At 36.6% G+C, this 26,649-nt stretch overlaps 5 protein-coding genes across 6 annotated transcripts; 2 read left to right on the top strand and 3 right to left on the bottom strand.

Moving 5' to 3' along the window:
* Positions 1–1,966: 1,966 nt before the first annotated feature.
* Metrn (meteorin) lies at positions 1,967–5,002 on the bottom strand. Its single transcript, XM_018545028.1, has 3 exons — positions 3,993–5,002; positions 2,598–3,165; positions 1,967–2,509 (listed from the first exon to the last, which is right to left on the bottom strand). The coding sequence occupies exons 1-3, from the start codon at positions 4,085–4,087 to the stop codon at positions 2,306–2,308; spliced, it is 867 nt and encodes a 288-aa protein (XP_018400530.1). The 5' UTR covers positions 4,088–5,002; the 3' UTR covers positions 1,967–2,305.
* A 1,204-nt stretch (positions 5,003–6,206) lies between these two features.
* LOC108778036 (UPF0547 protein C16orf87) lies at positions 6,207–7,572 on the top strand. The gene is made up of 3 exons (XM_018545095.1): positions 6,207–6,336; positions 6,893–7,081; positions 7,301–7,572. Exons 1-3 carry the CDS (start codon positions 6,286–6,288, stop codon positions 7,529–7,531), a joined length of 471 nt encoding a protein of 156 aa, XP_018400597.1. The 5' UTR covers positions 6,207–6,285; the 3' UTR covers positions 7,532–7,572.
* Positions 7,573–8,958: 1,386 nt separating this feature from the next.
* Positions 8,959–14,215, bottom strand: Sln (monocarboxylic acid transporter silnoon). Its single transcript, XM_018545001.1, has 7 exons — positions 13,381–14,215; positions 12,533–12,798; positions 12,235–12,378; positions 11,800–12,098; positions 10,987–11,648; positions 10,317–10,537; positions 8,959–9,184 (listed from the first exon to the last, which is right to left on the bottom strand). Exons 1-7 carry the CDS (start codon positions 13,782–13,784, stop codon positions 9,006–9,008), a joined length of 2,175 nt encoding a protein of 724 aa, XP_018400503.1. The 5' UTR covers positions 13,785–14,215; the 3' UTR covers positions 8,959–9,005.
* A 1,769-nt stretch (positions 14,216–15,984) lies between these two features.
* Positions 15,985–23,644, top strand: Nmdar1 (glutamate ionotropic receptor NMDA type subunit 1). 2 transcript variants are annotated; one of them, XM_018544881.1, is made up of 17 exons: positions 15,985–16,063; positions 16,916–17,109; positions 17,317–17,568; positions 17,777–17,971; positions 18,243–18,343; positions 18,514–18,687; positions 18,930–19,043; positions 19,182–19,344; positions 19,453–19,663; positions 19,889–20,023; positions 20,926–21,083; positions 21,166–21,400; positions 21,587–21,735; positions 21,889–22,046; positions 22,396–22,568; positions 22,669–22,922; positions 23,222–23,464. In XM_018544881.1, exons 2-17 carry the CDS (start codon positions 16,933–16,935, stop codon positions 23,462–23,464), a joined length of 2,892 nt encoding a protein of 963 aa, XP_018400383.1. In that variant the 5' UTR covers positions 15,985–16,063; positions 16,916–16,932. The 2 variants fall into 2 exon arrangements, with proteins under 2 accessions (XP_018400383.1, XP_018400384.1); XM_018544882.1 differs by lacking the exon at positions 15,985–16,063 and having other exon boundaries at positions 16,933–17,109; positions 23,222–23,644.
* Positions 23,645–24,600: 956 nt separating this feature from the next.
* Positions 24,601–26,462, bottom strand: LOC108777856 (pollen-specific leucine-rich repeat extensin-like protein 1). The gene is made up of 3 exons (XM_018544836.1): positions 26,439–26,462; positions 26,099–26,371; positions 24,601–25,260 (listed from the first exon to the last, which is right to left on the bottom strand). The coding sequence occupies exons 1-3, from the start codon at positions 26,460–26,462 to the stop codon at positions 24,601–24,603; spliced, it is 957 nt and encodes a 318-aa protein (XP_018400338.1).
* Positions 26,463–26,649: the final 187 nt, after the last annotated feature.

Here is a 26,649-nt window from a genome sequence, read left to right as displayed (position 1 = left end):
ATAGCGTATTAATTACATTTATCAAGAATAATAGAATGATGTTCGCACAGATTTTAATACAATCTAAAGTATTAATTGTGCGCTCGGTTTACAAATAAATATGTAAACTGTTCGGTTTACAAAATAAATATGTAAATTTAATTTCTCTGTAGTCCATTGCAAATCAAGAAACTTATAGTCAATGGCTTTTCAACGAATGTAGCAGAAAAATTTACTCTCCTCTGTCTCTGATTGATCGGCTAAGTGAATTACTCTACTCGTTCAACGACACTAGCAAAGAGAAAGCAAAATGTTCATTAGTATACAATATAATCAAGTACAGTTTGTATCTCTACTAACCAGCTTAACCTGTGAGCTGTGTTATTTTGTTTGATACTATATAAATATATATATACGTGCGCGTTTGTGTATTTGCGTGTCTCAGGGAGATTATATAGATTAAATTCTGTAGCCACAATGTGATTTCGTTACGGTAGAGTACCACTGATATTTTTAAATGCACGAAAATCTTTTTATATCAAAATATAAGACAAATTATATCAAAAAGGCCAATTCTCATACGTTTAAATATAAAACTAATTGCAATAAAGCAAATATATTTTGTAAAAATTTTTCAAATGTTTTGTTTGACTCATATCGTAATCGATCTCGCATGGTTCCAGAATTAAATCATAGAGGTATATTAAAACAGTTTTTGCAGAAATAAATTATTATACATTACACTAATTGTTTTCCTCTCTCTCTTCTCTCTCTCTCTCTCTCTCTGTTCTAGAAATTCTTTCCTAAATACAGAATATTTTGAGACTGTGTCGTATGAATATATTGACGCTTCAATTGTTGTATAAATATTATAAATTACATGACTCTCTGTCACCTATCAATCGATACAGTATTATAGACAATTTTTTTTATTGCGTATAAACATTTTTTATATTAGAGGTATAGGATATGGATATGAATGCATAATTTTTTTATTTCCAAATATCTTCTTTATTATTTAATCTATACAAAATTATATAATATTGTATGAATATGAACAAAATATGCTCAACTCTGTAGCGAGTCCATCACTCGCCCAATAAAATTGCAATATATCTATTTTTAAGCACTGCACACTTGGCAATAGATTCTAACAGAATGTTGCTACATAAATTTCTATATAAATTCCAAAGACTAAGAAATTCGTAATTTTACAGAATTGAAAAGATTTAAGTTTCAAGAGGAACACAAATACATAACAAAACCTTTCTTTGTATAATCTGAAGTATATTTTGTTTCTCAATGAAACATACAATCTACTCTCTCTGTCCTACAATTATTTTTATTAATGACTTATGTACTCACTCTTTTTATTTACATTGCTAACCGACCAATTGTATTATTAAATTATCAGTTAGAAAGTAGACGCTCAAGTATATAAGCACGCCAAGTAATTACAACAAAAATGTTGACCAAATTTATGTAGTTTACGAAAAATCACTTTTTATTTTTATTAAATTAATTAATCCAATTTTTAAAGACATCTTTATATTATTGTAAGTCATTCTTTATACTTTAATGACCACAAAAAAATGTAGTCAATTATTATTAATTTAAATTTAACAGAGATTACAGCATTAAATCTGTAAATTTGATATGACTCGAACAATATATACAAAGGAGGAATATTAAATTTGTATTAGTTGAAGATGATTTCAAAATGAGTCGAAATTTATTATTTCTATAGAAAAAAGTAGTAATTTGAAGAAATTTACTTCTTTTATTACTGTGCGTATTAACAACAACAACGTTATACTCTTATTCGTCCTTAATTACTGGAGATAATGGTTTTTTTTCAATTAAATTTCAATTAAATTTTAGTATGTTATAAAATGAGAAAATGATGATTGCAAACTAGGATAAGAAAAAGAGAGTAAATAAGAGTTACGAAAAAGAAATTTTTAAGGGAAAGAGTGAGTGATGCCTGGAATATTCTATACATGATTTTTCTAATCTCTAAAATAGTCTAGAACAAGTATTAAGGCAAATGTGCTTTCTCTGTTTCTTTGTGCACGTTCTTCCATGTTCTTCTTAATACAACAAATAATATCACAGTTTGGAGATCGACAATCTGACAGTATGTAGTATGTACACAAAGAATGATATTCCCTAAATATACGATATCCTCATACAAATGGCTAGACGGCAGTTTTCTATACGGTATTACTCTATTAATGATTGATTTCCAATTTTGTAACACGATACTGTATCTATTGTGCATCGTGTACATGTCTTTACGACTTTCCAAAAAAAATCATCTTATTAGCTAGCTATGAAGAACGCAGGGCGCATTATCCATTTCATGTACAATTTGCATCCACGCTTCCAGTCTAGGCGCGCATACCAAGGTGAGGTCTCCGAGACGTCGTTTGGCCATTATCACAAATTCACCTAGGCCGTGCCGCGCATCACATACCATTGGTATTCGCACACGCACGCTTTTCTTCAAAGACGCGTCAATTTCATTACCCTGCAATAATTTGTACTTTGTAATTGGCTTACACACGCGTTAAGTTTGATAGAAAAGTTAAAGTATATGTCGTCTTATATAATTTTACCTCAGCTTCCTGGGCTATATAGCGCAGAATCTTGGTGACCCTAAGTATCAGTTCAGACGTATCCATTTTAGGATTCTGTTCGACATCAGTGACAGTGCCTTTAGCAACCAGGTCGCTTTGGCAATAAGCCTTGGCAAGTTCCTCCATGGAGCAAGGTCTGCAGTCCTCCTCTTCGTCCGGCACGCGAAGTGTTCCCCCCTTCACAGAATTTGGCTCCAGGTCATATTGTAGCTTGACCTTGGTGTTTTTAAAGGAATAATCATCCTCAGCTTCCATGTAAAGTGCGGCTGTATGCTTCCGCGAGCGGAAGCACCGATGTGTAAGTTCGTGCTTGCCATCGGACGGAGAATAGAGTTGTCTCAGCTTGCCGCCAGCTTCCAGAAAGACCCGCACAGGCCCAGAGATCTTGACGCAGGCACGGAAACCCAGATAGCTGAGAGAAGTGTTCTCTAAGAATGAGACCGGGAAGGAAAGGACTACTCTCAAAGCGTCATGAGGATAGCGCCATAGTACCGTTCCCCGAGCACAGCGCAAGTATACCGGTCGGACACCACCACTTTCTCCTCCGCTACGCAAAGTATTTACATTTCAAAATTAATACATCTATTTTCACAAATGTATTACAACGAGAAATAGGGAGAAATAATAATGCTATTCATTAGAAATTACAGAGAGAGGAAAGAATGACTCGTATTAATGCTATGCTATATATTCAACACGTTGAGCGCCCCGGCGACACAAATTGTGTGCTACAGATTTCCGTGATTTCCGGCGAATACTAAAATAACTAATCAAGATTTTCAAATTACATAAAAAATAATTTCCAAAGATTGGATAGTTTCAAGCTTCAGCTTCTGCGATACACCTATAAAAATTGATTGGTGCTCATTGTGTTAATTGGAAATGTTAAAATTATATTAAACATAAAAATCTTTCTCTCTCTCTCTCTCTCACATTTTGTCTTATTAATAGAAAGTATTAGTCCTATAAGTACTCCATAAGTCCATTGATTTTTTCAACAATTATAACAATTGTTTTTCATAACTCTCTCTTTACACAATTTCAGTTACATAATCTTATCCCTCGAATATTTTGATCTATAAAATAAAAAAAATCCACGTTCAATTACTTTAACTTCAAGCAAAGATATATTTATTTAAAACTGGATCCATAAAATTGTCAGTTTATAAAATTTCGGAGCAAATGATTAAGGTTAAAAAGTGGAAATAAAAAAAAAGCTGAAAATAATGTTACAGTGGAGTGGTCTGACCGTCAGACTATATAGCCAGCGACTTTTAAAGTCACATCAGTCGCGTGCTTGTTACGGCACTGACGTGAAAGTTCGTGAAACGTAGAGAGAGAAAGAGACTGTGTGCTACGATGAAAAATACAAACCTTCCGGACCAGTCGCACTGATCCGCGGCGGTATGCTCGTAGGCGGATACACTGACGGAGATCAGAGCGAGAACCACAACTACTGCGTGTACCATTTTTCCTTTTTTTTTTCTCTCTTGCAACACTACAACGTTCGTTGTCCAGGATGATATGTCACATTTTCGTCGCTTCGCGGGAGCTTCTACGGAAGTTAGATCGCAATAGACCAACTTTTTCCATCCACATTCGAATTAAGTACTCTTAGAACCAAACCCTCAGGTCTTCTTTTTATTCCTCTAGATGAATTTCTGAGCTACCTGGAGGAATCACAGTATTATGAGTAAAAGGTGGATCAGGTGATTCAGTATTTAATCTTCTCAGAGAAGGGAAAAGCTCCACGTCTTGAAATCTTCAGTCCCCCAGTAGTTTGTAAAACATTTCTTCTATTGGAATAAACATAGCTATCGTTCACTCCCTGAGGAATTTTAAGAATTTGGGAGGACACACTCGTCTGACATGTTTACGGCCGGTACTCTCTTCGATATCTTTCTTTTCTTTTTTCTAATCTCTCCTTTTAAATTTCCGACCCACTAAAGTACTCTCTTAAGGCAGATATAGTGACAGTATTGTATGATAAAATATCAAGGGAAAAAAATATCAAGGCATTCCTGGTGGTATCGAAATTCGAAGGTCTGAGACCTGATATGAGAATTCCTTCTATTATAGATAGTTGCTTTATCACACTAAGCCATACAAGCGAGGGGCGATATACACTCTGCTGTGCTGTGAATATATATATATTTCTTACACACCATAGCTTAAACTGGAACGTGGATCAACGGTTTAGCAGGCAGCAGTTCGCCTCCTCGGAGCTAAAGCACTACTTTTATTCTATCGATACCTTTCCAGATGGTCCATAATCTCCTTCGTCGATACTCCACAGCGTTGTGCCACTTGTACGATTCGGGAGTCCTCCGAGAAAGACGGCATGTACGCGAAGAAGCAAGGTGGTTTCCCTATATGGCGGTCCCGCGAGAATGCACTTGGAGAGAAATGTAAACAACAATATCGTCTATCGTCAGAGACCGTCCCCTCGCGTTCCCCGCGCCGCGCATCACTCCGTCGCACGACGAGTCCTCGCGCGAGTGGATATCCTGCACCGTCCCTCGGAAACGAGAACTGACGTGACTCGCGCACAGTGCACGCTTCCTCCGTTTTCCTTTAAGGTCACGTCCAGTCACGTCGGAACCACGAGAGCACTTCCTCTATTCCGAGACATATCCCTTCGATCCTCCCACTCTTTGGTCTAACGGCACATGCGCAGAGAACGAGAACGCGCGGTTTCTACGCGCGACCCTCGTCGTTTTATTATTAAGATCGCCAGGCGTACGTTCACCGGTTACGAGGTTCACCCGCATATCATATCCCCACTAGGTCTTAAATCGCTCGGTCCACCGTTCACCGAAAGTCTCCGAGGCTAGCAAAGAAAGGTCTCTCCTTCTGCGGGCTTGAAGAATGGGGGGGGGGAGGGGTATTACCATATTATATTTCAAAATTATATGTTTACGTAATAAAATGTTTACGGTAAGTTTGCATTAAGTAATTTAAGAAATCTAATCCATGCAGCATGAAATATTTCAGAAATATTTTGCAATATATTTCATTGCAAGAATTTAATTATTTCAGAAGTTTTTCATGAAATCTTTCTAAAACATAAACATCTCATATGTTCAGAAAATATCAGCTTTTAAAATATTCTTTGTTTGCAATAACATATAATATTTCTGAAATATATTTTATTGTAATATTTCAAAAAATGATTCGTGTAAATACAGATATTTTTCATGCAGTGTGGGAAGTTATAAATTTTTGATAACGCACAAATAAACACAAGAAAAAAAGTCAAGCTAAAAAGAATAAAGATATGTAATGATCATGCATGATTGAGCAAAATACCAGAATTACTTGAGATATACATATATGTGTCAAATAATGTCACAATGAAAATCATATTTCTGTTCTTTAAATATAATATTTTGCCAATTTGAATTTACATTGTTTAAATTGAAATATTTTCCGGGTTACTTTAAAAACTACATCGATAATTGCGCTCATTCCTTGCCAACTGTCGGTAATTGTCGACATCGAGAACTTGTATCAAGTTATCTACAGAGTTTCAACACTGTGTTGAAGTGCGGCGCTGAGTACGTACATCAAAACAGCCATAATTGCTTGTTTCTTTGTTACGATTGTCATGTTTACATTTCCTAATTGGAAATAATCTCTGTATCGTTGAAGTAGCTCGGATCGAAATATGGCCAAGACAAAAACAATTAGCAAGGGATGCCCCAAATGCGAGCAGCAGGTATATTTAGATAAATTCCCGTCGTGTGTAATAATTCATATATTTTTTTTAATATTTATATTCACACACATATACAGTATGCCTTTCATATATTTATGAAGTTTCATACGCCTTATTTATGTAATTTAATGATTCACATTTGTCATGAAAAATGCATGTCTATTTTTATTATTTATTGAACGTTTCTGTAATATTTACTTTATATATATTTATTAAATTTTCTCAAAATTTAATATTGAAATTATACGCAAAGTATCGTATAAAATATGCGACATTTTTTTTGTAGACAAAAAAATTATTCTGCGTAAATGCATTATCTCACCGAAGTTTTATCTTTTAATTGAATGAAATAATAGTTATTAAATTATTATATACTTGTATATTATTTAGTATTTTTTTTATGAATGTTATAGTGATATTATTTTAAGAATTTGATAAATTTTGTACTTTAGAATATTTTATATACTGATATTTATTAAATTAATTATCTGTAAATTGCATGCTGTACTAAGTCGAGAATATTATTAATAAATGTGATTGCTTCTCTTATAACAAGGTACCTGTTGCCTGCAAAGCTTGTCCCTGCGGACATTCTTTTTTCAATGCAAGACGTAATTCTATCAAAAGTCCACCAAGTCCAGACAGTGGAGTGATGAAAACAAGAAGAACGAATCGCATTAAACGCGAGAAGCCAAATTATTATGACGCTTTGGAATATGATAAGCAGATGAAAAAAAGTGCCAAGGTAGAATAGAATTTTGTTTTTAATATTAACATTTTGTATACACATAGATTTATTAGATCATAATTCTGTTTCAGGTTGTGTTATTGCTATGCACAATATATTAGTACTTGTCTCATTTTTTAATATATATAATAATATTGTATTATAATATATTATTATATTGTTTGAAAGAATATTTGATATTCTTAAACTTGTCTAAAAGTTATTTTATTCTTATAGATCAGAAGGACCACAGACAATTCAAATGATATTGATTGTCGTCAGTTGAATAAAAAGAAGAAACGAAAAGGAAAGGGAAAAGGCAAAAATGGCAGTAATAGTGGTATGGGTGACGATGATGACGAAATGGATGGTATCAATGGATTATCTCCAGAGAAACAGCTCACTTGTTCTCTCATATTGCAAGAACTGAACAACAAGATGAGAGTGGTAGCTTGGAAGCCTACGTGAAATTTGCAATAAATGTAGATATATGTATTTCTTTGACGATCTCAATGACCATTAGTGATTATCTTATCAGTGCATTAAAAATTCATAGACATTATCCATTGACGTATTGGAAGTTTCAGAGGTACTATCTGGATTGCATTGATAAGATGCAAGTGAAATAGAGTTATGCAGTACAATATATTACGTACATTCATTCTCTATCTATGATATTGAAAATTAAAGTTACCGAATTTACATCGATTTTAGTCCTTATACAGAAATAACTGCCATGAAAGTTTCTGATTGAAGTAATTTGTCATAGTATCCTTCTGGATTATTTTTTTTTTATTGTGATTGCGAAATGTGATTCAAGATTCTGTTTACATATGAAATGTGGAAACTTGTAACTCTAACTTACGTTCTACTTGTATTATGTATATTTTACGTTTAGCGCTAAATATAATTGTCTGATTCTCAAAATTATTCTTAAAATTTTGATAAGAGATTATGGATAATACTGGATAATTATTGCATCAGACTATCTCGAATAATCTCGTAATCAGACTGCCATATATAGCGCTTTGAATATGACTTTATACTTTAGTGAATAAAATCCTTCGAGATTATTCGTATAGGGATTATATAATAATACATATATATGTCTAACAGAAATTGTGTATGTGTGGATGTGTGTATATTAATTTTAAACTTATTTCGAAATTTTTAAATACAATTATACAACTCACTGTGTGTATGTACATGCGCGCGCGCATACACACCCACACCCACACATACATACTTATTTAAAGAATAAAGAAAAAAAATACGTAAAGCTCATGACTCAACATGTAAATATTCTATATTTAAAAAGGTTTATATTATAGATTATATTGTAAAGATTTTATATTATAGATTATATTTGTCATAATTTTTTTAAATATTATTCATATATACATTTGAATCAATTTACTTTTTGTGGTAGTCACCCTTTTTTATATATAAACATTGCATTAATAAGAGATTTTGTATTTAATTGTAATATGTAAAATGTAAATAATAAAAATAGGATAAGGAAACTTTTTGAAGACTGTTTATACGTTTTTTGAGATTTGTGAGACATATATATACTCATGAACATTATTGTTTACACGTGTATGTGTTTAGAAAACACGTATAATTTAAAACTTACCGAATGTTAATGAAACTTATTTAAAAAATACTTGTCAGAATAAATATGTTGAAAATATTGAAATACAATGAGAATGTCAAGAATAATTCAAGAATATGATGAATAAATATTGCATGAATATGTATAAGTTTAATCTATTTCATTAAATTTATCTAACAAAGATACTTTGTCTCAATGTAAAAATGGCAGGGAGATATTCAGTAAGTATTACAATATATTCTTTTTTGTGACAACTGTTACGATTTATTTATTTTCCTATTACACATTAAATCACTTTATAGTCAACGATCACATTTTCAAAATAATTTATCCTTTTATGGTAGTGTCCTCTTGACGATTGTTATTCTCGGCGTTCACGGGCAGCTTTGTTGGATTTGTTTGGTTCTCGTTGAAAACCAAAAGTAGAGGTAAACCCCCTATGACCATGCACGTACCCATACACAAAAAACACACAGTGTAGCTTCCAGTTACATCGCGAAGATAACCTGGAATAATATTACCAATTATTATATAATCAATATAATATATGTAGTAATTATAATAAAATTAATAAAAATTCGTTAGAAATATGTAGTTATATCGCTAGGAAAAAATAAATTTCATGAAAATAAAAAGTATCTACGTTAATTTAAATATATGTAAATTCATGCAATCACGCTTTAGGGATATTCTCGTAAATATTTTAGTGTACCATTTATTTTTTTATAAAACTTGAATTGTAATCATATTTGTTTCACTATCTTATATATATATATATATATATATATATATATATAATATCATCTTATTAACATTACATAATAATTATGATCCTTTATATAACTCAAATACTATATTAGTGATTTGACATTTTCTTTAAAGAAAAATCGATTCCGAATTAGTGATGGCTGCAGTATTTTACTATTCTATTTCAAAAATCATCCGAGCAATTAATATAACTATAACGTACAAGTTTATTAAGATAAAAAATATATCAAGATAGAATTACTTAACATAAATTAAATAAAAATCTGAACAAATAGATAAAAAAGAAGCTGCGAGAAAATGTAAATAATAATTTTCAAAGATGATTAATATCAAAACAATTTAAAAAAGGCGGTCGTCAATATAATTCAAAAGATGCATATAATTATTCATAAAAATTATTAGACATAAGATCCCATCTGATGACAAAAAATCTTAATTTTTATCCTGTATTGCACACATCGATCGCTATTTACTTATTAGAAAAAAGCAACCCTGCAAGGAAAACCAGCGGTGGTTGAAACAAAGAGCAACCCTGGCGGTACATGTATATGTGTGTGCGTGTGTACAGCTTTTATATTTTTATCTCCGCACTCTTAGACGTAATTATGCGGACAATTAACGCAATATATAGTGCAATACATGTCTTGGTATTTTCTATATTGTCTCTGGAGTGAGTCGCGCGTATACTTATCCTTTTTTACTTTTTTATAATATAGTCTCTCTCAAACACGCACATACACACAGAGAGAGGTCGATGAAATTAAAGGGAAGAGAAGAAAAAGAAAATCGGCTCGATTTGAATTAAAGGACATTTGATGCCTTTGAGAAATGTTCTCAAAGTTCTCTCGAACAAAAAAGTGACGTCGTTACCTGCGAGAGGCGGAATGGAGATCGCTCCAAAGCTCTGGAACATCCTCACGAGACCGTAGCTGGACGATATTTTATCGGTGCCGTATTGATCGGCGAGCAGGACGGGAACTAGGAGGAACCAACAGCCTAGGCACAACCCGTACATGCCGACGGAACAGGCCAGCACATAAAAGGAGTGAGCCATCGGAATCGCCAAGACCGCCACGCCAGCACCCACCACGCTGTTCAATGAAAAAAAAAGAACATTCAATAATTTAATATTATAGCTATTATATAACTTTCGTTTTATCGCCCTCGGAACGAAAAAACCCGTCTAAAGATATTTAAAGCAGATATCGCATTGGGATAATTAATTGTTCATTGAATAAATATTTAAACCGATGATATCCCAGAATATTTCTCAGGATTCTAAAATAAACGCATTAAATTGCAATCTCTATAAGTATATCACAAATAAAGCGAATAGAAACGATCCACAGATATTTTCTGGAATCGATTTTCATAATTTATTTATCGGAAATACAGATATATATATATATATATATATAATTATAAGTTTTAATTAGCATGATTATTTGTGTCTCTTTCCAACTAGGTCCACGTCTTAACATATCTTATTCTGAAATCTGATAGAGATCGAGATACACGTGTGAATGAAATCCGCGCCCACCTGCCAATATATCCTTTCCGCCGATCGAACAGCTTGAGATCCGAGAGCCAGCCAAGACCGAGCCTGCCGCACAAATCGAGCACGGCGGAGATGGCCACCAGGTAGCCGGCTTCCGATTTCGTGTAACCAGCGGCGTGGACATACGCTGGCAGGTAATACAGCATGTATGGGCTACCAGTGGACATCAGGCTGACGGAGAAGCACATCATGATGAACTGCGGATTCTTCAGCAGCGACAAGTCGAGATAGCGCGTTAGTCTTTGCATGAACGTGATCTTAGATTCCGTCGACGATGTCAGCGTCAAGGACGGAATCCTATTCGGCGGCGATGGCGGTGGCTGTTGCTGCTGCTGTTCCGGCGGACCCATCGCCGTCACAGACGACTTCAACGATCGGAGCGATGATCTGGCGGCCTTGTATACGCACGTCGAGTCTGTAGACAGATCCTCCACGCTGTGCAAGATACTAGAGCTACGAATCTTGGAAATAGGCTTCATGCGGAGACCCTCGCCCATCACATCCTTCTCCTCGTCACTGTCGGTTAGCTCGACCGCCACCACGCCGCTGTTTTGGTGGAACAATTCGTTTAGCATGTTGTGCCGGGCAGTTGGATCGTTGGCGAACAATAATTCCAATTTTTGTTGCTTTGATTTGTCCTGATCCTGTAATATTTTATAAAGGAAATATATCTGCTTATAATTATATATTTTATAAATAATATCCATGTATAATATGCATACATAATAAATATTATAATAATAACAATGTAGATATATGTATAACATATCATATCAATTGAGCATTTGCTTATACCTGATCTTTCAGTTCCTTCTCGATCTTCTCCACTGAGACGTCTTCCTCAGGAGCATAATTTTCGTCCAGTGGTCGGTACAGTGTCGCACTGACACATACGTGCAGCATGCAACCGCCTAATAGCAGTATTGTGCCGTGAAAGCCGAAGTCTTTCACTAGAAATTCGATCAGTAGCGGGAATACGAAGCTACCCGCGGCAGTGCCAGACACGCAAATCCCATTTGCCAAAGCACGATGCTTGTCGAAGTACTGCGATACCAGGATTATACCTGGAGTCGTCGATAAGCCACCGCCGATACCTGCAAGGACACTTTTAACTTTGCTTCTTCAGTAAAATACGATATTGGAACTGGTCGACGATGCGAAAGATGTAACGTAAGATGAAGGACTGATGTAAGAATCAGGTCATAAAGTTGGAATTCAAATTGTACAAACCTGTCAGCACTCCAAATGTAAAAAAGAGGTGTATTAATCGCGTGGCAAAGTAACTAGTTGTAAGTCCTAGAGCGCAGAAAAGTCCACCCACGAAAACCACCGTTCGACAGCTATACTTCTGGCAGAGCATACTCGTTACCGGAGCTGCGAAACGAAATATCGATTTAGCGCGCCTCGATTAAATATTATAACGACGGACAAGGTCAACTAACGACGGATCATAATCGTACGCTTTCTTTTTCCTCGAGAAACTATAGGTCGCGGAGACAGAGATGCCTAAACGATAACGATGACTTACCAAGCGCTAAACATAGGCACGTCAGAATCGCTGGTATCCAAGACGCGACCGAGGCGGATGAGTCCTTGAAAGTTTCCATGACCTCGACGTAGAGCACTCCATAGGACTTGACCAATCCGGCCACCCAGAACTGCACGAAGAAGGCGCCGAACACTACTACCCAGCCGTAACCACCGTCCAGAGGGACGTACGTGGTGTTCCGGGGTTTCTTGATCTCGTTTCTTTGCCGGGATTTCCTTCTCTTCGGAGCTGCATATCTGACGGATCTGAATTAGCATTTAGGCTGTTATTGTATTGAATAATCACGAATGATGATCAAACAACACAAAGTCTGAAATTGTGACATAAGATGTCCTTTTAAGTCGTCTTTTAGACGAAAAAAACGTCTTATGAGCCGATTTTAGACATTTTTTGTTGTTTGAATACGTTTAAATTAGGAAAATACAAAATTACCCTCGACTACGCTTCGTAATAAATACTGAGAAAAGTTGATACAAAAATTATAATAACAATTTACAAGCAATCTGTAACGTGAACTTTACTCGTGAGAGGAATCGTATCTGACGTATAAGAAAAATGAATTAGCATAATTTAACACGCACAAAACTAAAGTTAAACGTATGTTTACGTATTATCGTTTCCTCAGAAATCGCTATAGAAAATCATCATTGATGGAAACGGCACGTTTTGCATGCAACAATTCAATACTGCAATGAAACAGCGCGCTGAACAAAAAGAAGGATAGAACGCGTGTAGATTATCGCATAAGCAAGCATGTACATAATCGGCGCTCGTTTGCCGATACCTGTGGTTAACACACCCCCGACAATATTCACTCCAACACCGACCTGAGCTCCCTAGATTTGGCGATGAGCGGCCGGGCAGTGAGACTGGATATCGTCAGCAGGTTGTCGTTGTCCTCGTCCTCGACGACGGTGCCTTCGGGGCTCTGCAGGTGCGGCGGTACGACTGGCGTCGACGTCGCCGTCGCCTGCACCGCCAAGGACGCCGGCCGCTTCGGTGACGGCACCCCGCTGGCGACACCGCTCAGATCGTACACCGGCGCTGAATGGATGGAGAATAGCGAGCCCAGCTGAGTCGCCGGCTGATCATTCATATTCTCGTCAATAAGATTGCCGCCGGTGACGGCCATCTCCTGGGACGCTGCCGTAGGGACGCCGATGTCGACGTCGGCCAACAGGCTCGACGCCCGACACGCGTCCTGAAAGCTCCATTCCCGTGGTAGCGACATGTTTCATCGGCGGCTTCCTCGGCGGAACCGGGGGGACCGTAATACATTGGATTATATTACTTGGTTGGTCGCGCGTGATTTAGTCGAACGGTCTCTCTCTGGTCTCTCGTCCAGCAGCTCCTCGAGCTCTTTCTTCGCTCTTATACCGCTCTCACCACACCTGGCGTTCACCCTCGCCTTCTTCTCCACTGATTGGAGAACGGAGCTCTGCCACTACTTGGACACGATGTCTACCTGTATAGGGACGCTGTTTTGATCATACAACCCTTATGGCTTTCCTTCCCTTTGATTATACCGAAAGCTCCTCGGTGAGGAGGGCTTCGGTGTTTCTTGATTTGTGATTTTCAAAGACGAGCCTGACAAATTTGAACTCGAGGTATAGAAATGTCAACGATCGATGGTTAGCGTTTTCCTGTCTAGCTACCAAAACACTTTTCCCGACTTTGTGATGTAGACTGAGACTTACTGAGACTCTCTCAGTGAACACGAGTGGGGTGCGCACGCAGACTGGTGGAGGGTTGCTACTAACTGGAAATTTACAGTGGGATCGATACATCGGTGACGCTGACGCGCAAAGGCATCTTCACGGAAATCATCCACGACCCACGTGCGAACGTACTGACAAGGGAAAAACCACGCGTGTAACTATCGCGGGACAAGAGTCATCATTTTTGAACGGCAGAAACTGGGTTACATGAATATGGAACTGTACGAAGTTTTTTGATGAAGGAAAAAGATTGAACGAATGACTACACACATTTGTATAAAAAACATTAACAGCCAAAATGTTGGATGAAATTTAATTGTTCTAAAAAAATAAAATTTATTTTAATATTTTAAAATTTAAGTAAAATAGAATTTACATAATGCTTGATATACATTTAAAAAAATCAGAAATTTTTTAATAACAAAAGAATCTAATTGCTACGCTCCAAGTACTTGTATATATGTATGTTTTTACGTTTTGACATCTGAATGAAATTTAGGAAAATCAAAATTGCTTAGATTATTGAAATTAATTCTACATTCATATTTCCACGTTTAGTATATAGTATATAGATATATATTTTAAAAAATTTTAAATTTTATAATAAAAGAAAGAATAGCAAATTAGTATCTACTCTTTAGAACTTGTATTAAATAAAATGTATAATCAAATTATAATATTATTTTGAAAAAAAAAAACTTTTTCTCTAATGAGCAAAAGTATTTTGAAACACAACGTTTCATGTTATAATCGAATAAACAATCTACTTTTCATAAAGATGTAATAAACACATTTCACATAGTTATTCATATAAAGATATAAATACTTTGTAAAGTCGAAAATCACGGTTGTCAACTCAACTGCAGTGATAATTGCAAAATTTACCTTACATATTGTTATACGTAAATTTAAAATTTTAAACGTATATCATTTGTTGTTTCAACGCGAGCCTGGAAATTATTCTTTGACCTAAAGTAAATTGCTAATCGCTCACAAAATGTTGCGTCCAAAATCTCATTAGAAAGTGCTTCGCATTGCGGTTTAAGCTGATTGTCTCCTAGACGTCGGCCTTCGCTTGTCATTACGTCATCTAGCGTGCACTGTTCGCCCTCGATTGCCGTAATTATTTGGTAACAGCAATTGTGGAAGAAGTTTGCGCAGAGATAATCATTTCGCGAAATGCTGCATCTCCAAATATAAATTTTAATTATATACGTAAATAAGATTTAAAAAGATAATTGTGATGTGTCATTAATTGTGTGCTATTATTTAATCTAATATCATTTAATATTGTTTGATAACTTCGTTGAAAAATATCAATTTGTTTCATTAATTTATCTCCCATTAATATAACGTCAACATTATTTATAGATGAACTTTGTACATTAAATAGCTTTTCAGAAAATAATAACAGCCGTAATAGTATTATAAAAAAAAGCAGCCGTAATAATAATAAACGTAGAAACAGATTGGCGCGGCGACTGTTTCGATTAGCATTGTTTGAATTTGGCGATTTCTTGATCAAACCTCGTGGCGGGGGTAACTTCTACGCGCAGCATCCGACTGGATCAATGATAAATCTCCCAACTCTCTTCATCCCCTGCGCTCGCGTTCTATCTCGAGGTCAGCATTAGCGTTTGGACTGTACCAATGTTCGCTTCTCTTGGGCGTGGACTGATTTTGACATATAATAAATAGATACGTTCCGAGGGATCCTTGAAGATCCGTGTTTTACTCCAGAGAACCGGACAAAATATCTAAGGTGCATGTAATAAAGCATCAGAAATTATACGTGAGTAAGCTGCTTGAATTTCTTTTTAAGATGCGTGAATCGCGAAAACCCAGTAAATTTTCCATAACAACAATAATTATTATTTTCAAATATGTGTTTGTATAACACTCTGAATAAACGTATAAGTTAAATTATACTAATTGTAAAACGCTATCTTTGAACATAAGGATATGTTGAAGACGAAATAAAACACGTAGAGAAACACGAGTTAAAACAATAATTTATTTGACGTTGCAAAAATACGAACATTCATGAAAATGGGTGAAGGTTGTTTACTCTAGAAAATACAAACTCAATGATCCAGTTACTCTTAAAACCTTTAGCATCAATAAGGTCCAACAAAAAAATGTAATTTATACTTTTATGATAATAACTTTTCCATAAGTTCACTTTTTATACAGTGGAATTTAATTGATGTCAGTTATTGAAAATATCTAAGATTATAAATTGTAACAAAAATGATATTGCGATTTACTATAGTTAAAAATAAAAAGTTCTTAAATATTTTGTATAATTTATAGGCACGTTAAAGTATCACTTAATATTATTTTCTTTAGTTAAACTAAAAAGTATAACATAAAAAAAAGATCTAAAACTACTCATACTTTACTAATTAATTATATTTTGTTTAATTTGATTGATTATATATTGTTTATCATACAGCAATCTTAATTCTAGTAATAATATTAATTTAACTTTAGTATTTTAAGTATATTAAGATTTAAGTTAAAAAATATGTATGTATGTATATGTATATACATCATCTCACTTTATTCAAATCATAAATAAAATTTCAACATCAATTGTCAAAAAATTAGTAATTTATTGATTTAACGTAAAAATTTGTTTAAGGATACGATAGCTACACGATGGCGAGATTACGTATGAAGATTGTGCTGTCACTCATCTTCATTATCTTGCACACTGCTCCACGGTTAGGACTTGTCCTCGCCAAGACATTGAGCTATAACAACCCAAGGTACTTTAAGATCGGCGGTGTTCTTTCGAATGTTGACAGCAAACAGCACTTTGAAAAAACGATTGACGTAAGATTAATAATGATAATTTTGTAATAACAGCATGTAATAATATTGTATATAACTTACGATATTATATATGTATATATATAACTTGACTTAAAATAATTGTTAAATGTATTTTTAAAAAAATTTTGTGTGTTTTAATATACTTGTACAATATATTTAGTGTATATTCAATATAACTATGCATACATACATATACCTCAATTTCAGCATCTCAATTTCGATTTCCAATACGTCAATAAAGGGGTGACATACAAGCACACGGTAATCGAAATGGACTCCAACCCTATCAGAACTGCATTGAGCGTCTGCCGATCTTTAATAGCCGAACAGGTGTATGCGGTAGTGGTATCGCATCCGCTTACAGGCGATTTATCACCGGCAGCGGTTTCTTATACGAGCGGTTTTTATCACATACCCGTGATTGGCATATCATCCAGGGATTCCGCTTTTTCGGATAAAGTACGTATAGAATAAAATAAAAGAAATAATTCGCGTAATTTAACGATAGATACAAAAATTAAGGCAAATTAAAATGTGTAAAACAAAACCGAAGATATATTAAGATAAGTATAAAAAATATTTACATCATTATCCAAGTAAAAAACAATATATAATATATTGTATGCGATTGACGATATCGCAGTAATTAAACGGTACATATTTCCAGAATATTCATGTCTCATTTTTGCGTACTGTACCACCGTATTCTCATCAAGCGGATGTTTGGGTTGAACTACTGAAGCACTTTAACTACATGAAGATCATCTTCATTCATAGCTCCGATACTGACGGTCGCGCGCTCCTTGGACGTTTCCAGACGACGTCGCAGAATTTAGAAGATGACGTAGAAATCAAAGTGCAGGCATGTTGCACAATAATTTGGACCTTTTCCTAGTTACTACAATAATATTATATTATGTTATATAATATACTTTAACTATTTTTAATTGTACTATTATTTTTTAAATCGTGTAATTTATAGATCTTATAGTTTAAACACTATATCTCTACTATTCCTTCAAAAGATCCCTACTTTAAACAAATAGTTATGTAATTTTCTTAATAATATTTACTATTACCTACGTTATATAAATTTAAAAAAAAATTTTTGTTACTAAATATTATTATTTCAGGTCGAATCAGTCATTGAATTCGAACCAGGATTACACAACTTCGAGGAACAATTGAGGGAAATGAAAAGCGCACAGGCGAGAGTCTGTCTCATGTACGCTTCGTAAGTATTCACCGTTATATTTATGAATTTCGAGAATTATGGCGAAACAGAATAAGAAATGTCGTAAAGTACAAATTAAGTACAAAAGAAATTGATAATTATTTAATATCAATTTTACATGGATTTTAATTGCAAAAATACTTCAATGAACTTTTTTGAACACGCGACAGGAAGAAGGATGCAGAAGTAATTTTCAACGACGCGGCTAATTTAAATATGACCGGCGCCGGATATGTGTGGATTGTCACCGAACAAGCGTTGGACGCCCCAAACGCGCCAGATGGCTTACTGGGGTTGAAGCTGATCAATGCTACTCAGGAAAAATCGCATATAACCGACAGCTTGTTAGTATATGCTCTCAATTATCAATATATTTACTCGGTTTCCACCACGTTGCACATCTGTCTTTACCTAGGTACCACGATACCTTTTAAGCTTTTCGAATAATTAAATATAATCAATAATAAGAAATTAATAGCACAATAAGAGTTTTTTTGCAAGCTAATTTGTGTTTCTTATTTCAAAGAAATTTTAAATATTCTTGAAAAACTTTTTTCCTACATATGTTTCTCTGCGCACTGTTTAGATATGTCCTCGTATCCGCATTGCGAGCGATGAATCAGACGGAGAAGATCACCGAGGCACCAAAAGACTGCAGCGATTCCGGTTCCATATGGGAAACCGGCAAGAGTCTTTTTCAGTATGATCATCTCTTATATTTAATTCTCTGAGAAATTCGAAATTTTTTTTACAAATCTCTGGTATAGTAAAAAAAATTCTTTTTTTAAATAAAAGTTCTATTAAGTCGCTTTTATTTTTTTATTTTTTTTTTTTTCAGGTATATTCGCAAGCAAGTACTACCGCATGGTTCGACGGGTCGAGTGGCATTCGACGATAATGGGGACCGGATATTCGCCGAGTATGACATAATCAACATCCAGTACACAGGTCCAGACAACAACAAGACACAGGTGTCCGTCGGCCAGTACTTCTATCCCGCTGTGAGTAGACAATTCAAAAAGCATCTCTGTGTAAAATGGCACATCTTTGCGTTAGTCACAATTCGAACGTAATGATTCTTTGTGATTCTAAATAATTCTATTAAACAGAATGGTACCAAGATGAAGCTGCGAGTGAATGAATCCAACATTATATGGCCGGGTCGTTTGAAGATCAAACCCGAGGGTTTCATGATACCTACGCATTTAAAGGTGCTGACAATCGAGGAAAAGCCGTTCGTTTACGTTCGTGAATTACCCGACAATGAGGTCAAGTGTCTCCCTGATGAGATCGCATGTCCGCACTTCAACATAACAGAAGGTGCGTTGAAAAACGTCACTGACACAAAAGTGACGAATTGGTATGAATTAAACTTAAGTTGTTGTGGTGCTCTATTTACTGTGGCGTTTCTCATCTTCTTAGATTCGATAGAAACAGTAACTGATCTTGTCATAACAATAATCAGATCCATAGTATTCAAAATTACTTACTACAGTTAGAAAATATAATAGAATATTATATATATTATTTTTTTCTTTCCAACAGATAAACAAATGTTTTGCTGTAAAGGATATTGCGTGGATTTACTAAAGGAGTTGTCAAAAACGATAAACTTCACATACAGTTTAGCTCTGTCGCCAGATGGTCAGTTTGGCAGCTACGTAATCAAGAACACTTCGGGTAAAGATAAGAGAATTATAGAATTTTATACAAATAGAAGAAGATTTTATTACACTTCAACTTTACTGCAGCCAAGAAGGAGATTTGGTTTTACATAAAAAGTCTTAATCCATTTATAACCCATTTACTTTAATTTCCACCAATAAAGATTAACTTTAATCTCGGTTTAACATACTGTTTATCTTTTTCTAATTTTTATAACTAGAAAAAGACAAAGAGGAAATTGAACCGAGATTAAAGTTAATCTGCACACATTGGTGGAAATGAGCATTATAATCTTATCTCTTCTCCCCATCTCCTGAAAATTCTCTTTCGTGAAATACATATATAGGCCTTCTTCCTTCAGCTACTATCCCTTTATATTTTTTATTATATCTCGTTTCTCTAATTCTGGCATCCTCCCATTGTCTTCGAATATCTCCCTTCTTCCTTATCTTCTACAACCAACTTACTCTGTCTAATGTCTTAGTTCGGCGGTCTTCTTATCTTCCCGCCAGAATCTGACATATCCGCGTCCCTGGACGTCATAATCTACACGAGCAACGCCAAGTCGCCAAGTCTAAAACTTCTTTTGACACCTTATCTTACACCTCTACTATTGCCTTTACTTTCTCTGTTTCTCAACGCTTCAAACGCTCTGAATCTATTTAAATTACGTTAATTAAACACTAATGCTTACAACATACATGCACTCACTTGCACGCCACCAAGTCCAATTTTATACAAATATAAAATATTAAATTTTTAAAGAAAGAATAAGTGTTTATTCCAAAGATAATCCAAATAAATTCTATCTTATTATCTAGTTTCTAAATTCGTTTTTATAGGCACCAAGGGATTAATAATTTGAATTTCTACTTTGTTTTTTCTTGTTCTTTTGTTATGTATTGATACATCAAAAGTCGGAGGAAAAAAAGAATGGACAGGTCTTATTGGCGAGATAGTTAACGAACGAGCGGACATGATCGTCGCACCATTAACGATTAATCCAGAACGTGCCGAGTTTATCGAATTCAGTAAGCCGTTCAAGTATCAAGGCATCACTATCCTTGAGAAGAAGGTATTTTCCTTACTTTTTTATAAAGTAAAAACATATTTTTTATATAAAAATAGATATATATATATTTTTTTTCTGAGTTTAGCCTTCTAGATCTTCCACTCTAGTCTCTTTCTTACAACCGTTCAGCAATACCCTTTGGATCCTGGTAATGGTATCGGTGCACGTAGTGGCGTTGGTTTTGTATCTGCTCGATCGATTTTCACCCTTCGGCAGATTCAAATTAGCCAACACCGACGGCACCGAGGAAGATGCTCTCAATCTATCCAGTGCTATCTGGTTTGCTTGGGGTGTATTATTGAATAGCGGTATAGGAGAGGGTAAGGTATTACTTTTTCATCCCTTTTTCATTTATTTTACAATCAAATGTCTCACTTGGAGGAAAAAAAAAATTACAAATTAAAGTTCAAATCTTTTAACTAGTGTTCTTAATACTTACTTAGATCGTTTTCTACGTGGCTGTTCAATTGTTAATCAAATTCTTTATTGTCATTTAAATTCTGTAGGTACTCCACGGAGTTTTTCCGCTCGTGTGCTGGGAATGGTGTGGGCCGGGTTCGCTATGATCATCGTCGCATCGTACACCGCTAATTTGGCGGCGTTCCTCGTTTTGGAACGACCAAAAACTAAACTCACCGGCATCAACGATGCTCGAGTAAGGATATATTAAATTAATTATGTTCCTTACCGAGAGAGAGAGAGAGAGAGAGAGAGAGATAGAGAGAGAGAGAGAGAGAGAGAGAGAGAGAGAATCAATATATCTGGTATGCGATCCGATATAAAAACTTGCAACAATTTATTTATAAAGCTCAGAAATACAATGGAGAATTTGACGTGTGCGACGGTAAAGGGATCCTCCGTGGACATGTACTTCAGACGCCAAGTAGAATTGTCTAATATGTATCGTACAATGGAGGCAAATAACTATGACACTGCCGAAGACGCGATTCGCGATATTAAAATTGGGTAAGCATTTCAATTTTTGAGACCATTAATTCTTTGCTCAAGTTGAAATTTAGATTATTGAAAGAGAGAGAGAGAGAGAGAGAGAGAGAGAGAGAGAGAGAGAGAGAGAGAGAGAGAGAATCATTAAATACATATTAAATTTATTTCTGAAATCTCATTATACTTTCAATATCTTCGATCTTGTAATATGTTGCTTAAAACAATTGAAGCACAATCTAACATACATTCCATTAAGTAACTATTTAACCGATGTTTAAATACCTCTAACAACATTAATAACCGTGTCGTGATTTAATATATTTTGCACGTCAACGTAATTACATTATCACATCACTCTTCTTCTTTTCAGGAAATTAATGGCCTTCATTTGGGATAGTTCGCGACTAGAATTTGAAGCGGCTCAAGATTGTGAATTAGTAACGGCTGGTGAACTATTTGGCCGTTCAGGTTACGGAATTGGTTTGCAAAAAGGATCGCCTTGGGCGGATGCTGTAACATTGGCGATCTTAGACTTCCATGAAAGTAAGTATACAACAAATCTCAATTAACGTAAAGCATTTTATGCTCGTGAAATTCCAATTTTCTATTCAGCGACTTTCTTCTAATCATGATTCTTTTGCAGGTGGTTTCATGGAGAGCCTCGATAATCTTTGGATCTTGCATGGCAATGTGCAACAATGCGAGCAATTTGAAAAAATGCCAAACACTCTCGGCCTGGAGAACATGGCAGGAGTATTCATCGTCGTCGGCGTCGGTATCGGCGGCGGAGTCGCTCTAATTATAATTGAAATGGCATACAAAAAGCACCAAATACGTAAACAAAGGAAGATGGAACTAGCAAGACACGCAGCCGACAAGTGGCGAGGAATGATCGAGGTAATTCAATTTAATCAATTTAAAGAAGTCGACAAGATCGATTTAATCAAATTACATCAAAAATTAATCAAAATAATTAAAAGTTATTCCGATTGCAGTAAAACTTTACTTGTAAAAGCATTATTTTTGAAATTACTAATTAAGAAATTTTTTAAAATTATCTCTAACAAAAAATTCTTATTAAAATCTACTTTTGAGACATTTAATCCTTATATCTTCATGAGACTTTAGGACTTTTAGATCGTATAATTTCATGCACCTATGTCGTCAATTATTGCATTCTATTGTTTCGTACGCAGAAACGGAAAACTTTGCGGGCATCGATAGTCACGCAGCGAAGGATTCAGAGCAACGGTTTGAATGATCCCGCGACGGTGAGCTTAGCGGTCGACACAGTCGCCAGGGCGAATGTGGGCTCGCGCAGTCCAGGTCGCGCCTGGCCTGGTGACAGCGACCTAAGACAACGACCAATCTCCCGCGCCGACGACATCCGGTTGTCGCCCGCCGCCTACACTGCCGATGTGTCGCATCTCATAGTCTAATCATACGTTGATTTGTAGCTTTTTACTGAATAAGAAATCGCCTACCACACACACACACACACACACATTCCTAATAGATCGATTACAGTAAGAAATGAAATTCATCCGAATATCTTCCTTGCATAGTGAAACGCGGGATGATTCGTGAATAACTGTGAGATATATTTAAAATGATTAATCGTTCTCGCTTATTAGATATTTATAGAAAACTGTGATGGACTTAAAGATGTCTCTGATGTTTATTAAACCGTTGCAGATGAAGTGTTATTCGTTTTACGTATGACAAGTGATTTTGAGATGACCTAATTTTTATAAAAAAAAAAAACAAATTTTATACGTTATAACATGCAAATAATATTTAATTCAAATATTATAATATTTAAACGTGAGTTAAATTCTTATAAGTATTCTCAGTCGACTTATTGTTAAAATGTGAAAAAGTTTTTTTAATTAAATCACTGACTTACTTTTGCTACAATGAAAAAGGAATATTGTGCTTAAATATATTTATTATGACTCTATCACTAATGTTTTGTCAATTGTAAAGATATATTAAAATATAAGTAATTTGTTTTATATAAGGTTTTTTCTTTCGACTTAAATATATTAAATATATTAAGATTTTCCATTATATTATATTAAACTATTAAGTTACTTTATCAATGTTGTGAATCCATCGAATACAGAGATTAAATTGTTGTAAGATTTATGCGTTTTCACTATACACTTTTAACATTTTAGTTCATCCTCTAAATATTTATTTATTTCGTTTCAAAAATAAAGAATAGAATTCATTATCAATTTTGATGAAATATATATAAAAAATACAACATCATGAAAATTTCTGATTTTTATTTTGAATAATGTAAAAATATATTTATCTCGGTTGATCATAAGTTTCTCAAATTTCATGAGCATAACTTATTGCTAATCTAATTGTAATAGATATCACGATGGTCAAATGGTAGTCCTATACTCTTCGTATTATTAATACTGACATATACTTCTCATATTACTTGCTTATGTAAAAGTACAATTTCGCATAAAAATAACTTAAACATCCAAATAAATTAAATAGATGGATGGAGGAATAAATACTAGATAATTTTGAAGAGTAACTCTTGCCAGTGATAGAGTTAACGATATCCTGGTGTTGCCGAGGGATATCCTGGTGTTACAGAGGGATATCCTGATGTAGAAAGGCTTATAGTCGGGCCTGCAGTACTATAGTTTGGTGTAGCAGGAATGGAGACAGATTGGCTCGGATAGTTTTGTTGTCCAATAAATGTTCCGCTCGACGCACTAGCGCTAGCTGAACTTGAGGCAGTCGCAAAACTTGAGCCCCCAGCTGGTCCACTCAACTTTATAACATCACCCGTTATTGGGAAGTTTGAAAAATCACCTGAAGGACTGGTCGCAAAACTTGAACCCTCAGCTGGTCCGCTCAACTTTATTATACCACCTGAAGGACTAGGGACAAATGAAGAAGCACCTGCAGTTGATGCGATTCCCTGTTGTCCATAAGGTGGTAAATACGTAGGCGCGGGTGTTGATACAGACGGTTGATTAATAGGAGGTAGATATGTAGGAGGCGGACGTGTAGGTCGTGGTTGCGGCCGAGGTGGAGGTAGGTAAGTGCGACGTGTAGGAGGAGGTGGCGGAGGACGAGATGGTGGTGGTGGCGGAGGAGGCGGAGGTGGTGGCGGCGGAGGAGGTGGTATATATTTTGGAGGAGGTTGGTGGTGGTGGTGGTGGTGGTGTAGGGTAAGAATAACTTGGTTCAGTACTTGGATATCCTGGTGGTGACGGAGGTGGAGGTGAAGGATAAGAATAACTAGGTTGAGTGCTTGGATATCCTGGTGGGGAAGGAGGAGGTGGTGGTGGCGGAGGAGGAGGTGGTGGTGGCGGAGGAGGTGGTGGCGGTGCAGGGTAGGAATAACTAGGTTGAGTGCTTGGATATCCTGGTGGAGAAGGAGGTGGCGGCGGCGGTGGCGGCGGCGGTGGTATATACCTTGGTGGAGGAGGAGGAGGCGGTGGCGGCGGAGGAGGGGGGGGAGGAGGAGGAGGCGGTGGCGGCGGAGGAGGGGGGGGAGGAGGAGGAGGCGGTGGCGGCGGAGGAGGGGGGGGAGGAGGAGGAGGCGGTGGCGGCGGAGGAGGGGGGGGAGGAGGAGGAGGCGGTGGCGGCGGAGGAGGGGGGGGAGGAGGAGGAGGCGGTGGCGGCGGAGGAGGGGGGGGAGGAGGAGGAGGCGGTGGCGGCGGAGGAGGGGGGGGAGGAGGAGGAGGCGGTGGCGGCGGAGGAGGGGGGGGAGGAGGAGGAGGCGGTGGCGGCGGAGGAGGGGGGGGAGGAGGAGGAGGCGGTGGCGGCGGAGGAGGGGGGGGAGGAGGAGGAGGCGGTGGCGGCGGAGGAGGGGGGGGAGGAGGAGGAGGCGGTGGCGGCGGAGGAGGGGGGGGAGGAGGAGGAGGCGGTGGCGGCGGAGGAGGGGGGGGAGGAGGAGGAGGCGGTGGCGGCGGAGGAGGGGGGGGAGGAGGAGGAGGCGGTGGCGGCGGAGGAGGGGGGGGAGGAGGAGGAGGCGGTGGCGGCGGAGGAGGGGGGGGAGGAGGAGGAGGCGGTGGCGGCGGAGGCGGAGGTGGTGCCGGCGGTGGTATATACCTTGGTGGAGGAGGAGGAGGAGGTGGTGGTGGTGGAGGAGGCGGTGGCGGCGGAGGAGGAGGTGGAGGTGGCGGCGGAGGGGGAGGTGGTGCAGGATAAGAATAACTAGGTTGGGAACTCGGATATCCTTGTTGACTACCTCTTTCCGTTGGTAACGAGAACGGTACGTTGGGTCGCTGATAAGAATATCCTGCTTGACGACTGACACGCGACCAGCGTGCGCCAGCGCAATTGATCACCAACAAGATATATATTACCTAAAAATTATAAGGATTCGTTATATTGCCGAAATAAAAACAAAGAAATAATGTTAAAATAGCTTACCCATTTTGATGGTAGCATAAGCATTTCGCGTATGCTAGCGATGCAACATGACAGTTGCTTTTATATGAATGTTTTGCATTATCCGATTCATTTTCTGCGCGCTTTACTTGAAAACTACATCTATCTAATTCTACTAATTCAAGTTACAGCTTATTAAACCCACTATTACACTCACCACAAGATTACGGGTTTTTAGAGCAATGGCAAATTT

The sequence above is a fragment of the Cyphomyrmex costatus genome, unplaced genomic scaffold, assembly GCF_001594065.2.
Source record: "Cyphomyrmex costatus isolate MS0001 unplaced genomic scaffold, Ccosl1.0 scaffold474, whole genome shotgun sequence".
Lineage (NCBI taxonomy): Eukaryota > Metazoa > Arthropoda > Insecta > Hymenoptera > Formicidae > Cyphomyrmex > Cyphomyrmex costatus.
The sequence above is the reverse complement of the archived record's forward strand: the minus strand, read 5'-3'. Positions and strand labels throughout refer to the sequence as shown.

Coding starts and splice junctions, on each gene's coding strand:
- Nmdar1 (XM_018544882.1), top strand. CDS start 16,933: ATGGCGAGATTACGTATGAAGATTGTGCTGTCACTCATCTTCATTATC. Junction 21,084..21,165: donor TCACTATCCTTGAGAAGAAG/GTATTTTCCTTA, acceptor TTCTGAGTTTAG/CCTTCTAGATCTTCCACTCT. Junction 22,047..22,395: donor ATTCGCGATATTAAAATTGG/GTAAGCATTTCA, acceptor TCTTCTTTTCAG/GAAATTAATGGCCTTCATTT.
- LOC108777856 (XM_018544836.1), bottom strand. CDS start 26,462: ATGCTTATGCTACCATCAAAATGG. Junction 26,372..26,438: donor TTATGCTACCATCAAAATGG/GTAAGCTATTTT, acceptor TATAATTTTTAG/GTAATATATATCTTGTTGGT. Junction 25,261..26,098: donor CAAGGTATATACCACCGCCG/GCACCACCTCCG, acceptor CGTCACCACCAG/GATATCCAAGTACTGAACCA.
- Metrn (XM_018545028.1), bottom strand. CDS start 4,087: ATGGTACACGCAGTAGTTGTGGTTCTCGCTCTGATCTCCGTCAGTGTA. Junction 3,166..3,992: donor CAGTGCGACTGGTCCGGAAG/GTTTGTATTTTT, acceptor TACTTTGCGTAG/CGGAGGAGAAAGTGGTGGTG. Junction 2,510..2,597: donor ATATAGCCCAGGAAGCTGAG/GTAAAATTATAT, acceptor AAATTATTGCAG/GGTAATGAAATTGACGCGTC.
- LOC108778036 (XM_018545095.1), top strand. CDS start 6,286: ATGGCCAAGACAAAAACAATTAGCAAGGGATGCCCCAAATGCGAGCAG. Junction 6,337..6,892: donor GCCCCAAATGCGAGCAGCAG/GTATATTTAGAT, acceptor TCTTATAACAAG/GTACCTGTTGCCTGCAAAGC. Junction 7,082..7,300: donor AGATGAAAAAAAGTGCCAAG/GTAGAATAGAAT, acceptor TTATTCTTATAG/ATCAGAAGGACCACAGACAA.
- Sln (XM_018545001.1), bottom strand. CDS start 13,784: ATGTCGCTACCACGGGAATGGAGCTTTCAGGACGCGTGTCGGGCGTCG. Junction 12,799..13,380: donor GCCAAATCTAGGGAGCTCAG/GTCGGTGTTGGA, acceptor ATGCTAATTCAG/ATCCGTCAGATATGCAGCTC. Junction 11,649..11,799: donor AGAAGGAACTGAAAGATCAG/GTATAAGCAAAT, acceptor AAAATATTACAG/GATCAGGACAAATCAAAGCA.